This window comes from Branchiostoma lanceolatum, chromosome 17, assembly GCF_035083965.1.
Source record: "Branchiostoma lanceolatum isolate klBraLanc5 chromosome 17, klBraLanc5.hap2, whole genome shotgun sequence".
Taxonomy (NCBI): domain Eukaryota; kingdom Metazoa; phylum Chordata; class Leptocardii; order Amphioxiformes; family Branchiostomatidae; genus Branchiostoma; species Branchiostoma lanceolatum.
Window position 1 is genome coordinate 1,539,309 of NC_089738.1, and position 16,072 is coordinate 1,555,380.

Here is a 16,072-nt window from a genome sequence, read left to right on the forward strand (position 1 = left end):
GAGGGCCGAAATCCACGAGGACGACCAAGGAGGAAGTGGATTGACAAGATCAAGGAGGACCTCCACCACCTCAACCTACACGATGCAGACCCACAGGACAGAGGCACCTGGCAAGCTGCCACCAAGCTCCCCCATCAGCATGCAAGCACGTCAAACCCCCAGATGATGGGGACAAGAAGACGTTAAACCGGATAGTGAGTGAGTGAGTGAGGCATGGTTGCGACATTTTAGTACAGTAGACAAATCCTCAACTGACGCTATTAACGATTCTGAAACTGTACTTCCACACGTCCAATCACACCCCGCAATCCCCCTTACACCTGCAGAAAACTCGACACTAGACTCTCCGATATGTGAGGAACTAAACACAGCCATTTCAAACCTAAAAAATAACAAATCCAGTTAGCAGCGACATGATGACAAACGAAATGTTAAAATGCGGTAAACCAGTCCTACAGAAACCATTACTCCACTTATTCAACTCATGCTTACAAAACGGTTACTTCCCCGACGAATGGTCTCTCAGTCATATCGTTCCCGATCCCATACATAAATCTGGCGACACATCACTCCGTGACAACTACCGGGGAATTTCCATTATTAGTTGTTTGGGGAAATTATCCACCTCAATTTTGAACAACCGTCTTGTGAATTATGCGGAACAGAACAGCCTTTTCAAACCTCAACAGGCCGGTTTTAGAAAGAAATATAGGACATCTGATAATTTATTTGTTTTAAACACTTTAGTCAGCAAATACCTCAGTAAAAATGCTCGAATTTATGCATGCTTTGTAGATTTCAGCAAAGCTTTCGACTCCGTTTGGCGAGCTGGTCTACTGTTCAAACTCAACAACCTTGGTATAGGAGGAAAGTTCTAAACGACCATAAAAAACATGTATTCAAAAACCGCAAATTGCATTAAAACCGATCGCAGTCTCACTGACACGTTTTTAACTAACTGCGGGGTTCGTCAAGGCTGTAATCTGTCTCCAACCTTGTTTAATCTATTTATCAGCGACATAACAGATGAATTTGATAATGCTTGTTGTAATTCTCCTGTACTTCACAACATGAAAGTTCCATGTCTTCTGTACGCGGATGATTTAGTATTATTTTCAGAGTCCCAACAAGGCTTGCAATCGTGTCTGGTTAGATTAGAAAAATATTGTTTATACTGGAATCTGAAGGTGAATTTAAAAAAGACCAATAGAAAGTAGTAGTTTTCACTTAAGGAGGTCGATTACCAAAAAATTGTTTCTTTACATTTGTATGTTCAACGATAATGCCATAGAAATTGTTACGTCTTACTGTTACTCAGGTATAGTTGTAAGCGCGGCTGGTATGTTCACGGCCAATAACAAACAGTTATCCAGTAAGGGACTAAAATCTTTGTTCAATATCAGACAATCACTAGACAACGCTGATGCTTCACTAACAGTTAAAAACAAACTGTTCGACACATGTGTTAAACCTGTTCTACTATATGGGTCTGAGATATGGGGGTCCTTCAAAAGCCCAAAGTTTTGTCCTAATTATTGAATCCGTACACGCACTCAATCTTCCAAGAACAGCTTGCAACCTTGCAGTACAGGCAGAACTAGGGAGGTGTACCCCCTTCACCTAGAGGCCTCCCTAAAGGCCATTAAATGCTTTCTTAGGATGCGCCACAACGTACCAGCTGACAGTTTACAAGCCGACGCCCTGTTATGTCAACTTCAATTCGAAGCCAATGGCAAAAAATGCTGGGCGTCCGGTGTCCGTAACATGCTAGAAGAATGCGGTTATGCCTTCGTTTGGAGCCCACAAGTAAATAGGAACAAATTTGTCACTTATCATTAACTCCATTAGTCAACGATTAAAAGACATCTATACTCAAACATTCTCAGCCGAAATCCACAACGATATCAGGGATAAATCTTACAGCAGCAAACTCCGAACTTACCGTCTGTTTAAGTCATTGTATAAAGAAGAAGAGTATTTATCCATTAGCAACATCAAACACAGAGTGGCTACTACTAAACTCCGGGTTAGCTGTCACAGATTACATGTCGAAACAGGAAGGCACAACCGCATAGACTTTGTCAACATTGTAATTTAAATCGAGTAGAAGATGAGCATCATTTCGTCCTAGATTGTAAATTTTACGATAGCGAAAGAAGTGTACTTTTTAACTTTATCAAAGAAAAATTCCCATATTTCGAACATCTTAATGCAACAGACAAATTCATATTTTTATTACGCCTGGATAATCCTTATATAAGAAATATTGTCTGTTCATACATTTACACATGTACATCTACAAAGAAGCGTTAGTCGACACTACTGGACTAGCTTAGTTTAATAACACATTTGTCTACTCTATATGTTACAGCTTGTATTGTTGTATTTATGTCCTTGTATGTTCCATGTGTTAAGTTAGACGACCTGTACCTAGCCCCTCGGGGCATGAATGCACAATGAAGGTCTTTCATTATCATTATATCCAGTCAGTTGAACTATAACACAAGAGAGATCTCATTCTTGGTGACAATTTTTATAAAGAGTACCAGTCCTGTTTACTCTAATTTTTATTTGGAAGGTTTAATGTCCAGAGTACTAGTACTGTGAATTCATTTATTTTTGCAGGCATTTAATTTCATGTTAGGAATGGAAAAGAAGTTTCCACTGTATTTTCCGTTCACAATTGAAACAATTTACCACAAAAAATGCATATTTGCAGTGACATGATTTTGCGTTGGGGAGGCACTGCAAAAATGAAATAACCACTAATATTTCAAAATTTACTGTATAGTTACTGTAGTGACTTGACATAGATTGGATATTACAATTCAGGGCTGGAAATACTGGGTGCATGACTATTGCAGCTTGGAGCACCCAAAATTAGAGCTCTGTACCTTTACTATGGGTGCACCTAGATATTTTTCTCAAGCCCGGGTTACACATAGCCGAACATGGCTCCCGAACGCTAGCCGACTCGGGTCGGTGGTAGTTCGGGAGCAGTCTGACCAGAATTAGGCCACGCCTATCTTTGGCGCCGAACATGCGCCGAATCTCTCTCCTGACTTATTCCCGACCGGTTGCTAACCCTCTCACGAATTGAAATGGACATATTCAGTGACTTTCAAAGGATGGGTCATTTTCATTGTTAATCAAAATGATCCATTCTTCTATGTTGTTAACATCACCAAGACTTCGAATTTGGATCACAGTTAGCTTAGATAAGGCTATTAGCTTTCTTCCCTGTGTGTCATGTGAAGGTCGGGGATGATTCGTCCACGTTCTGGTAGTAGTCAGTTTGGTTTGGAATGAGAATAGCAGAAATTTATCTTCGGCCTTGAGGTGAGTTATGGGTAGGTTGGAAACTAGTTGAGAGTAAGTCAGCAGTGGTTATAGCGTGGTTAAGATTTAAATTTTACTGCTGACTTACTCCCGAATACCAGCCAAACACTAGTCGACCGTGCCGAACACCAGCCTGACACCAGCCAACCCATTCCAGACCCTCTGTCCAGAGCCGAATGTTTTGAAATTTTCAAAACATTCCGCTGGCGCAGCCGCAAACACCAGCCGACTCAACCGAACGCCAGCCGACTCAGTCAAACGCCAGCTGACCAAGCTCCCAAATCACTCCCGAATCACTCTAACCATGGTCGGGGCAGAGTCGGGAGGCCATGTTCGGCTATGTGTAACCGGGGCTTAAGCTATAGGGTGAAGGTACAATAGTACATTATCATGCAAATAAGGTCATCTTTTGCATAGATTTATATCAGTTGATCATTTGTGTTTTGACCACTAGCTGGCCTGGTTTACACACATGTTTCCAAGTACACTGGAAGCATACTCTGAGTGTGCTTGGAAATGCATGATTGTGTAAACCCAGCCACTGTAGGGCCCCTGGGGTGTTAGGTGCCACATGTTAGAGTCTTATTATGCAATATAGCAGATTTATATACTTTGCTCATTTAATTATGCAAATTAGAAGGCCCAAAATCTAATTGTTTCGAAATTTCATAAAGACCTACCTACTGACATACCGAATATGAAGACAATGCACCCAGACATTCTTGAGTTATCTTGTTCATACACAGACACACACACACACACACACACACACACACACACACACACACACACACACACACACACACACAAACAGGCACACAAACAGGCACACAAACAGGCACACGCTCATCAGCAAAACATGACTTTCTTGGCCAAGGAAATTGACTGATTGTCATTGATTGATTGACATTTTGTTCTACAGCATGGACTTCCCTCCAAGCACTGCGCCCTACGAGGTCCATCGAGCCGTCGAGCTGAACAAAAAGTTTGGTGCAAAGGGCGAGGCGTTCGATGTCATCATCGATCTGCACAACACGACATCCAACATGGGCAACTGTCTCATCATTGGCTCGTCAATGGACAGCTTCACGCTGCAGATGGTCAAGTACCTGGTACAGCGGTCAGGCCTGGTGTGTCCGGTCTTTCTCACTGAAAACACAGTACCACAATTGGAGATGGCAGATTCAAAACGCCTTGGCGTTCATGGCATAAGTAAGTACTCAGATATTAGATATAAAGTAGAATTCCCTTGAATTTTGTTAATTTGTTTGTTTTTTCATCCTGGCAAACAACATCAAGCGAAGGTATAATAAACTGTTGTCGTTATTTTAATTTTTGGATATTTATGATGATGATTTTATTCAGTAAGAAGCTCGCGGATTATGTTACAACATAATCCGAATTCCGTTCTTAGTACAAAAGTGTTTCAGCATACAATCTTGTTACAATTCCAACAAGAGTTCCACGACCTCATATCTCCATGAACAATTCTATTCATCCAAATGACTTACACATTTACATAATATATGCTTGGTCATAAACACCTAGCCTTTATCTAACTTACATGTTGCAATATTGACAGTCCTATAATGTTCCAATTAGATGAATTATGGCGTTTTGCATTAATTATGCAAATTAGGAATTTATTTGCATAATTGGTATCTGTTGATGCTCCACTTTCCATAAAGTACATATGTTACATGTATTTGAGTCTGATAATGGAAAACACTGCAAATATAGATTTTCCTCATTAGCTATGCAAATTAAGTCACAATTAGCATAATTTCCCCTTCATTATGTATATCTCTGTCTATACTACCTGCATACTAAGTATCATATTGACAGTCCTATAATTTTCCAATTACATGAGATGTGGTATTTTGCATTAATTATGCAAATTAGGAATTTATTAGCATAATTGGTATCTGTTGATGATCCACTTTCCATAAACTACATACGTTACAAGTATTTGAGTCTGATAATGGAAAACACTGCAAATATAGATTCTCCTCATTAGTTATGCAAATTAAGTCCAAATTATCATAATTTGCACTTCATTGTGTATATCTCTATCTAAGCTACCTGCATACTAAATATCATGGAAATCCGTTGTTCCTTTGTTCAGTTATTCTCCTTAGAAGATTTTCACAAAAACGCCCCTGCAGTTCCAGAGGAAGCAGCTAGGGGGCCCAACCCTACACCACTTCTTTATTACATCACAAGCTATCTGCCACCCAAAAATCAAGACCACAGCACTTCCAGATCAAAAGATACAAAAATTGAAGTTCTGCTGCAGTACCAAGGTCACATACCAGGGGGCCCAAAATCAACCTTGAATTTTGGCTTCATAATACCTGCCCACATATCAAATATCATTGTGATCCATCCAGAGGGTCTTGAGTTATGCTGACTACAATAGTCCGGAAACACAAACACAAACACAAACACAAACACACACACACACACACAAACACACCAAAAACAATATCTCCATTTTTCATGGAGATAATAATCACAATATTATTACATTACGAAAAACTTGCACAGTAAAATCCAAACTTTCTTAAATCAAGTTAGCCACGTCGATACATTATCACGTATTACATAACGTGAAGAGATTGAGAACAATATAATACAATAAAAACAGTACTGATGGTACTACTGATTGAGTGCCTAAAAATGTTATAGAGCCAAATAGCAGTGTGCAGAAAGGAGTTGCTCAGCCTCTTAGTGCGGGCTTTCGGAACGCTTATAATATATTGAGCTACAGTTTCTGAGTGAGAGTCCCGTGGCTCCTGTTCTCGTGGGTGGCACCAAGTCGTGTAGGGGATGGTCCTCACGGAGCATGCGTTGAAACAGGTTCACTGCTGCCTCTTCCCTCCTCGACTGCAGTGTGGGCAGGTCAGGCACAGATCGTCTTCCTCCCAAGGAAATGATGCGCAAAGCATGGCGTTGGACTCCCTCAATGGCCAGTTCTTGCTCCTTTGTGCACCCAACCAGTAACACGTGACAGTACTTGAGTACTGGCCGTACAAGTGCAAGGTAGATTTGGATAAGGTCCGGTACGCTGGTGCCTTTTTTGGTCAGTAAACGCAAGTAGTGTAATCTACGCGATGCTTTGCTGATCATTGAAGTAACCTGTTCATTGAAAGTAAGGTTCTTATCTATGACAAAACCTAGTCCCTTGGCACAGACCACAGATGGTACTGGTTGGCCTCCGAGAGTGATCGTGGGTGGAATAGGAACTGATCTGCTGAAACAGATCTGAAGAAGCATGCTCTTTCCACCGTTCAGCATCATCTTGTTGTCTAGTGCCCAGGAGTTGAGGTTAGAAGACTCTTCCTCTACAGTTGTGTCCTAGTCGACTAAGGGCACAGCAGAGAGAGTTCTTGGTGTCGTCATGTACAGTGGAACGTTCATGGTGTCGTCATGTACAGTGGTGCGCGTGCTCATAAAGAGAAGAAACAGGTAGGGGGAGAGAACCCCTCCCTGTGGCACCCCCAACATTAGGGTGTGCCAGGAACTGGTCACGCCGTCGGCTACGACTCTCTGCTGGCGGTTCTGAAGGTAGCTGTAGATCCACCTCTGCAGGCAAGGGCTAACGTGGATGTCGATGACGCGCTGTAGAAGCCGAGCGTGGTCCACATGGTCAAACGCTTTACTCATGTCCGCAAAGATGGCTCTGACCAGGGTCGGCTTGTTTGAGTCATCATATGGAAGGCTTAGAAGACTCAAAATGTGTATGTGCCATTAGAGGTTCTGTCTTCGTTGAAATTTTCTTATTTCCTATTTCCAGGATTCCTTAATGTTATAAATTACACTTTTTATAACCAATTTTACATAAATGTACATATATGGAATTGTCCAATTGAGTCTTTTCATTTCATTTTTCTTTTATACATCTTCCTTCTATTTCAAGGTAGGCCTTCTATTTCTTTGTTTTCATCTTTGGTCTATATTTCCTCCCTTGAATTTCAAGGAATCAGTTTTAAGCATTATTTTGAACATAAAGCAAGAAAGCTAATTTTGCCTTTTTATAGATCAGCATTCATCTATTAAAATGTTGCTAGAAAGAAGTAAATGTTTGAACTCTTGGTTGTGCTGAAGAAACATCTTCAGCCCAAGATGGTTTTATTCATTTGCCACACTTAATTGCATACTTTCAGACAACCAGTTGTAATGTAGGAGATTTTGACATCTATTTCTTCTATCCTGTTGCTGTGACTTGACAGCTTCATAGTTCAACCCTCCAGGTGTCACAGGCCGTTTAGAATGGCCCAATCCCTGTTGCTCAAACGTTAGGGTTGTTTAAAACGGTCCTAGAATCAACACTATGATTACTAGGTCCTGTCACTCAAAAATTATATTTATGATCTTCAAGATTTATCAAAGATTTTGTTTTATTTTATTTTATCTTATCTTATTTGATTTTAGAAAAAGCATATTTTAGTGTTCCAAAGGAATTAGAGTAAGGTAGAAGTTGGGCCCAAAGACCATACTGGTATGTGTGAAATTCTCCAAACAATACCTTTTTCAATGTCATACACAAGTTTTGCATTAAGAACTGGAGAAAGCTCAAGGTTAATTTTTATCATGATTCTGGCATTAAAATGAAAAAGTGTATGTGAAATAACTATGACTAAATGATCGCACAAATTCTTTCAAAGGAGGTCACTGTTTCTGTTTTAACTGGTTTATTACCATACTGCACATTTATCGTTGCAACATGCAAATTACCTGACATTTGAGCATTAGTGTATTGACACTTGTAGGGTTAAAGATCTTGTCATGATATTACAGTATTCAAACTATAATTTGACAATAACTGTTCTAAGTTAGCGCAATATCATGCACATTCAAATTAACTGCGTTCACTTAGGAAAAACTTTGTTCCCCATTCTTCTAACTTTGGAGTTGAGGTGTTGGCCATCAAGGTTCTAGTTTGATTTCTACTAGTAGTGGACAGGCTGTTAGAAGTGTGATTTAGTCAGACTAAATGAAGTTGCCCAACAGTCTCAATCCTGTGGAAATGGGGCCTTTGTTGCGATAGCATGTCACTCTGTAACTATTGTAAATTTTCCGACATGTTTGTAAATGTAAAGTACGGTGCCAGTTTCCTATATGTAACAACACAAAGTCGTCTCTCTTTCCCACCCATTTCCACAGATAATGGACATTATGGGCCCAGTTGTCTGCGATCCGTATCAAGACATGGATTATGTAAGTAGAGATGTAGATTTCTTTAGAAATAAAGAGGAGATTTTTGGACTGACTGTTTCAATCATTAAAAGATTTAAAAACTTAATGCTGCTTTCAAAAGACCACAAAACATTTTATCTTGCATTAATAAATTTTACATTTGGCAAACTAGGCTGGTATCTTTCACTTCCTTGATCTTTTCTTTTCATCTGTCTTCTTTTTGTCTTGAATCTTTCTTTATGAAACAGATGGGTGAGGAGATCCCAATGGTACATGTAATATCTTTAGTAATGCAACATACAATCTACATTCTGTGCACCTCATTAAGTTATGAACAATTCAATGTAAACCCAAATTTAAAGGTTTACTTAAACATTTATACTTTTCTTTTCTTATTTACTTTGTTCAAATCCAACCCAGTGCCTTTCTGTAACTGTTCAGTGAAAGGAGTTTAATAGGGGTGATGATGATAGTTTGATATTTCCCTTCCAGGTTTAGAACTTGGCGCCCAGCCGCAGGGTGTGCTGCTGGCTGACATCTACCTCCGCCATGAACGACTCGTCCACACCTGTCTCGACTTCATCCACAAGTTCAACCAAGGTCTGTATCTGCATCCATATAGCCCATATACCAGCTTTGCAGGCAATGCTGTGCGCAGCAGCAGCTGGTTATATTATGCTGAACGACTGCAGCGTATTGCATTCAGTTTAAAGCTATCTAATATCAAGGGTGCTCCTACAGTACTTGGTGGCTACAAGTTCTAGGTCTGTTGACTTAACACAAAACTTGTCATCATTGATGTACATGTTGAAGTATAAGAATTGCACAGGTTGTGTCCAATTTATGAGACATGACAACGGTCTGTTGTTGTCTCTTTGCAGCCGCTGGTCACGCGAACCTACACTCATTTGACAAACTACCTTCCACCACTTCATCCCCACTATCATGCAATAGTTGCATTGCAAGCTTTTTTAAAAAGTGCTTCTTTTTTTTAGTGTTTTTCTATAGATTTTTGCCAAAGTGATTCAACAAATACAGTTTAAGCAATGTAAAACTGTAATGCATCAGGACACTGTTATTTCCAACATTAGAATTTATTATGCTTATTGTACAAAATACATTGTAAAAGCGCATTGTGAAGTGTATTGGATTTAATAAACCAAACAAAGAAGTACAGTTTACTACACGTTCTTACATCGTTCTTACAGGCTTTTGATCTAGTTGATCACCAACTTCTATTGGCAAAACTTAAATCCTATGGCTTCAGTTTAGGCTCTCTGACTTGGATGAGTAGTTATCTGCAGGCTAGAACACAGGTAGTGTATATTAATGGGCATTTTTCAGAACCATCTGTACTTGAATGTGGAGTCCCCCAGGTAAGTTGTCTAGGCCCACTTATTTTCACATTGTTTACTAATGACTTAGTAATACCTTTGTTAGTCTTAAGCAGTACAACTGAAATGTACGCAGATGACACATCGATGTACAAAGCTGCAAGGTCCTTATCTGAGATAACTGCTGCTTTGCAGCCTGACCTTAATAAGATTTTAGAATGGGTAAAGAGCAACAAACTTGTCATGAACATTTTGAAGACCAAGTGCATGCTCTTTGGTTCACCCCGAAAACTTGCCCTTCTGCCTTCAACTTCTTTAGACTTAGTAATTGGAACAGAGGGTATTGTACAGGTGAAAGAGACGGTGTTGCTGGGGCTGCACATCACTTGATCACTCACATGGAATTTGCATGTGAATCATACTATTGCTAAACAATCTAGGAACATTGCCCTTCTGAGACGGCACGCATGGGCCATGACGCATGATGTTTTTAAGGTAGTTATGTGTGCACTAGTTCTTTCTGTGGCGCAGTACTGCCTACCAGTCCTTGCCAACATGTCAGACTTGAACACTCGTAGGCTCCAAGTGGTACAGAACAGAGCCTGTAGAATGCTTTTGAAATGTGCGCTGGACACATCTGTTGTACAAATGCATGCAGATCTTGGTTGGCCAACGGTAAGAGAAAGGTTCGCCATCAGTACTTTAAATACTTTTTTTAGAATACTTGTTAGTCACGAGACTCAAAACATTTACAGTTCTATTGTCCCTGTCCATTCTACACACACATACTCGACTAGATTATCCAGCTCCGACAGTTTCAAACTACCTAAACCAAAAACTCTAACAGTCAAAAGCGAACCTTTCTCTACTGAGCCATCAATCTTTGGAATACATTACCATCTAACATCAAATCATTGACAGTCCCATATCACTTTAAGAAGGCCATCTACCAGTTTATCACCGATTATTCGTAAGTTATGTTAGCAATCTGTATATGTTATGATTATGTATATATGTCCTTTTAATCTTGCACTGTATATATGTCTGTGTTTGTATACTTTTTTATGTGTTGAACCCTGGAAGATTAGTCGTAATTCGACTAAAGGGTATCGCAATAAACCAATAAACCAATCAACTGTTCAAAGCCTTAATCTGTTAAGAGAGTGGCGTTGTGTGGCGTAGTGGTTAGAACATTCGACTGTCGGATAGGACGTTAAATGGAGGTCCCGTGTTTGGGGAGAGCCACACCCAACGAACGTTAAAGAGCCCACCACATCTTCCAAAAAGAGTAGCGGCATGCCCCGGTGTGCGATGGTCCAAACGTTACAGCTTGATTTGACCCGATACATGTCAGTCATTGCCAGTTTGTCGGCAGATGGGCATACAGGTAAAATATACAGGATTCTGTTTTGACTTTCATCACTCAGATTGAAAATTTTATCTCCCTTGCCAGCAATTGCCCCTCAAAAAAGACTAGGGTCGGCAGGTTTATGCTAGGGTTGGTCAGGTTTTGTTTGTATTGCATACCCGGTAAACCGCATCAAGGCCTAACACACCAGGTTTGTACGTAAGAGCTGCATATCCGGACAGATTTATATGATCCACACACACCAGGAAGGACCCCCTACTCTTTTCGATAAGTGTGTTGGGTTCTTTAACGTGCTCAAGGTGTGGCTCCCCTCAAACACGGGACCTCCATTTAACGTCCTATCCGAGGGACGTCCCTAACCGAAGCTAGGCACTCAATTTCACCTGAGTAAAGTGGGGAAAGTCGTGTAAAGTGCCTTTCCCAAGGGCACAACGTCAATGGGACAAATCAGGGAACCCCGGATTCGAACCCGGTATCTCTGGGTTCTGGGGTCAAACACCCTGCCACTGCGCCACCGCGACGCCACAATCTGAGTGATCAGGTAACCAAAAACACAGCAATTTTTTCCTATAGTATAGGAGATGTCTATAAGTATGTACATGGTTCGAGCAACCTCGCTCAGTTTTAATCATGAATAGACAGAACAAGGGTTTTCCCAATCCTCGTTTTATTCTGTTATGATCTCAACCAACCCATGATCATCTCCTGGCATGATATATTACCTCCTTTTTTTGCTGTTCTTACCTGACACCGCAAGTCTGTTTGAATGTGAATGTGACGATGACAGAATAGTACAATTTTTGTCTGCCAGCCCATTGACAACAACAACGACAGATGCTGGTGAAACCCCAGGGCAGACAGAAGTCCCCTTAAAGGCTTTATAATCACTGTAAATTCATTCATGTTTACAGGGACTAGATTTCCCAGTAGAAGGAGATGGAGAGGAGGTTCTCACAGTACTAGTGTTTTAGGTTTGAAAAAAATTCTGTATACATGCAGTACATTGCAATGGAAATAGAAGATGGCAGTATGGTAATTTGACAAAATAAGACCACTGCAAACATTTCATAATTTACAGTATATTATTGTGTTCTCTTGGCAGGAGAGGTTTTCCCACCTGAAACACTGGAGGTGTATCGGATCCTGCACGTGGTGGATTATCCTCGGAACAACGACAACGACTTGTCAGCGATGGTCCATCCAGAACTACAGGTCTGTAACATGGCAATAATGCTCATGTGGACCAAATACCATCATCTGCTACTAACATGACCCTCCAGTTCAATCTCTGGGTTTAATTCCGGACTGACCTCCCATATCTCAGCAACCTTACACCCAGATGGACAAATATTGCAGACTGAAAGTACATGTATGTAAAAATGAAAGAAGAAATATGTAGCAGCCATTGATGACCACCTGGGGATTAATCCAATTATTTACCTTTTGGCTTATGGGAAATTAGTCTGCAAAAACCTTTAATGAGCACGCTGTGTATCCAGGATCTCAAATGACTACAATAACTCTAAATTCAACTTAAAGCTCCACTATCACACCTCGCTCCTCTCAAGCAGCTGTTTAAGATAAACTTTTAAGAGTTTAACAACAACAAAAAACATGTAACCTACTGAGGTCTGTATTTTCATACATGAGTAATTTCAATAAAGTCAGGGGAAATCTTTGTTAGCAGTCATCCTAACCTGAAGTTTTATTTCATCATCAACATCGCACATTTGTACATTAGGTAAAGCTGATGTATATGTATTTTTAAAGTGTACCATGTGTTCATTTCATTGGAGATACTATGTCTTATATCTTAGGTTGACTGCCTACCTGTTTAGGTTGGCTGGGTGCTTGTATGGGGAAGTGTAAGTTCCCTTCAAGTAGCTGAGAGAAAGTCTGTTTGTATTCATTTTTATTACTTTACCCAAGGGAAGGAAGTATAATAATTATTGCATTTGTTTTGTTTTGTCTGTGCATGTGTGTTGCCATGTTTGTTTGTGTATTGTGTGTGTGTTTATGTGATTCCTAATATGCATAATGCAGCATTGCCATACATCCTCAGTGCTGCTACTTTTGTCTATGGGACTGGTAGGGTCACAAAGCAATTAGGATAAGGGGATGAAGCCATCTCTGATTGTCCAGGTTTTTATTTTGAATCTTTCAGGACAAAGACTGGCATCCCCTGAAGCCAGGAGACCCCATGTTTCTGACCTTGGACGGAGAAACGATCAAGTATGAAGGTGACAGCACCGTCTACCCAGCATTCATCAATGAGGCTGCGTACTACGAGAAAGGCATTGCATTCTGGGCAACACAAAAAGAGACTTTGAATGTCACCGAGTTGCAAGTAAAGACTAATTAAAAATAATTCTAAACAACACAGAAGGGATCTTTATTTTCATGAAAACATTGACAATTGCAATTGATCATTCTTCTCAGTAACATGTATTGGAACAAAGTATGGTTTTATTTCATTGTAGTTGCTTTGGTTAAAAAAAAAAGAAATGAGTTTTAGTATTAACCAGGTTCACACAGTGTATATTAGCATTAAGCTGGCAGATTAAAGGCAACCATCGCTTGCCAAAGGCTTCAGGATGGTTAATGAGTAGCATGCTGTGTAGGTTGTCTCTCCTTGTAATCCACCTAAGTTATTGACTCTATAGTTCAGGACATTTTACAGGAGAAGTGGAATCACCCAAGTTGTTTTTAGTAATGTTCTATGTGCAACTGCTGTAGTGCACACAAGCTGAGAAGTAATCCTATTCTATACAGAAGCAGTGCTAGCCATAGACTTAAATTAAAACATTAACTTTTAGAGAATCTGGAAGGAAAAGGAAGGATTGAGATGCGTGTTTGGCATAATGAAATTCGAATTGAATTTTACAACAGGCATCATCTGCGACATGTCAAGGAGAGAGCAACAGCTTGCTGAATTCTTGTCATAAATTTCTATCTTCTAAAGTTAGATCATTATTGATTGTCATTCCAAGTACTTAATACCAAGTGTAGACAGGGTGGATCCTGTGTGACATGCTAGAATATAAAATGTACCCCTGCATATATAATGTACCTGGGTACATTTTGTCCAGGGGTATATTCTTGCCTGTTACACCAGTATAGACCAAACTTGTTCTAGTCACTCATTACAATGTAAACGTTTTAGTAATTATAACTTTCAGAAAGAATATGAATGAAAATTGTAAATAATACAAAAGTATGAAATAAACTACGCACAAAAAGTTCGGAAACTTAACTTTGGTTGATCATATCTCCGTTGTTTTTTTACCGATTTTGATGCATTATATATAATTATAAAGCTTGTGTGATTCCCTGTCCTATGGTACCAAACTTATTGTGATTGAAAACCCACGGAACAAGTACCAGGAGTAATAACGTAAGCGGGTCACGGAGAAAAAGTGCCCAAAATTCCCTGTTGGTGCCATACGCGCGCTGTGACATCGGTATGGGCGCGGATGATGATTCAATATATTGTTTCCTGAGGTTCTAAGGTTATTTTTAGAACACAGACCATCCAAGGTTATTTCTAGCACACAGAACATCCAAGGTTATTTTTAGCACATCGAAGAACCAATTGTTTACACCACATAAACACCTGCGTCCTGCAACGGTATCGTCATCCACAGGTGTTATTTTTTGTTATTGTTTCACAACAAACATTGGGGTATGGGCAGGCATAAACTCCAGGGGAAAGACAAGACTTGTACCAGGAACCCACAATGCAGAAAGATATCGTGACACAATACTTGATCCGGTGGCCATCCCTTTCCTCCATAACATGGGGCCGAATGCCTTGCTGCAAGATGATAACGCCCGCCCACACCGGGCAGGGATCATCGCCGACCATCTCCAGCATGCAGGTGTAGAGAGGATGGAGTGGCCCTCTAAGAGCCCGGACCTGAACCCCATCGAACATCTATGGGAGCACCTTGGGCGAGCTGTCCGTGCAAGACACGGTGGCTGACCTAGGACGACTGCTGGTGGAGGAATGGGACGCTATCCCACAGCATCGCATTGCGCGACTGGTGACGAGTATGAGGAGTAGGTGCCGTGCTGTAGTGACAGCGCGTGGCTGGATCACCCGTTACTAAGACTCCTTGCTAACCTGTTACTAAGACACAGATTGTTGGTTTTGATAAAGAATAAACTTAGCTTTCATGAATATGTCTTGTTTATTCTTGTTGATTTTTCACAATACCCTCGTACAGAAGTCAATACCAACAGAGGAATATGTACGGAATAGCATGTTTGACTATAGTAAGGTAATCTGGGCACTTTATTTCTTCGACCCACTCACTTTAGCAGGCCTGGTGCTCGTTTCATGAACTTGCAATCACAATAAGTTTGGTATCACGGGAAAGGAAATCAAATAAGCTTTTCAATGATATGTAATTCATTGGAATCGGTAAAAAAATAACGGAAATATGATCGACCGAAGTTAAGTTTCCGAACTTTTTGTGCGTAGTTTATTAGTATGAAAGTTCAATAATCATGATACTGTCATCTAAGCACAATGCATTGATTACGTAATCTGCACACTTAGTTGAGAAAACCTGTATGTACTATGTTTTAGTCCATTTTCTTGTCTTCAATTATATTTAATGTAAAATGAGTATTTCACAGTTGGAAATAAAGTAGGTCCAATGCTAAATGTGTTCTTGTTATATATTACAATTTATCCTGTCTTCTAACTTAAGCCAACAACCAAGAACCAAAAATTGAGTCACATATTTCTCAGGCCATTATTTAAAACTCTCTGCCCACTGTTAAAATATAATTGAATTTCCATGCAGGGACATTATATAGCATCTTT

The 16,072-nt window shown here is 40.1% G+C and overlaps 1 protein-coding gene across 2 annotated transcripts in view; it reads left to right on the forward strand.

The window, feature by feature from the left end:
* The window catches only part of LOC136423095 (aspartoacylase-like), a 47,890-nt gene extending 33,584 nt beyond the window's left edge, over positions 1 to 14,306 (forward strand). Inside the window, exons 3-7 of one of the 2 annotated variants that reach the window (XM_066411116.1) lie at positions 4,262 to 4,551; positions 8,506 to 8,559; positions 9,031 to 9,138; positions 12,344 to 12,453; positions 13,406 to 14,306. In XM_066411116.1, the coding sequence (XP_066267213.1) occupies positions 4,262 to 4,551; positions 8,506 to 8,559; positions 9,031 to 9,138; positions 12,344 to 12,453; positions 13,406 to 13,603 (760 nt within the window). In that variant the 3' untranslated portion in view covers positions 13,604 to 14,306. The remainder of the gene's footprint in view (positions 1 to 4,261; positions 4,552 to 8,505; positions 8,560 to 9,030; positions 9,139 to 12,343; positions 12,454 to 13,405) is intronic. The other variant, XM_066411117.1, reaches the window with a different exon arrangement.
* The last annotated feature ends 1,766 nt before the right edge of the window (positions 14,307 to 16,072 follow it).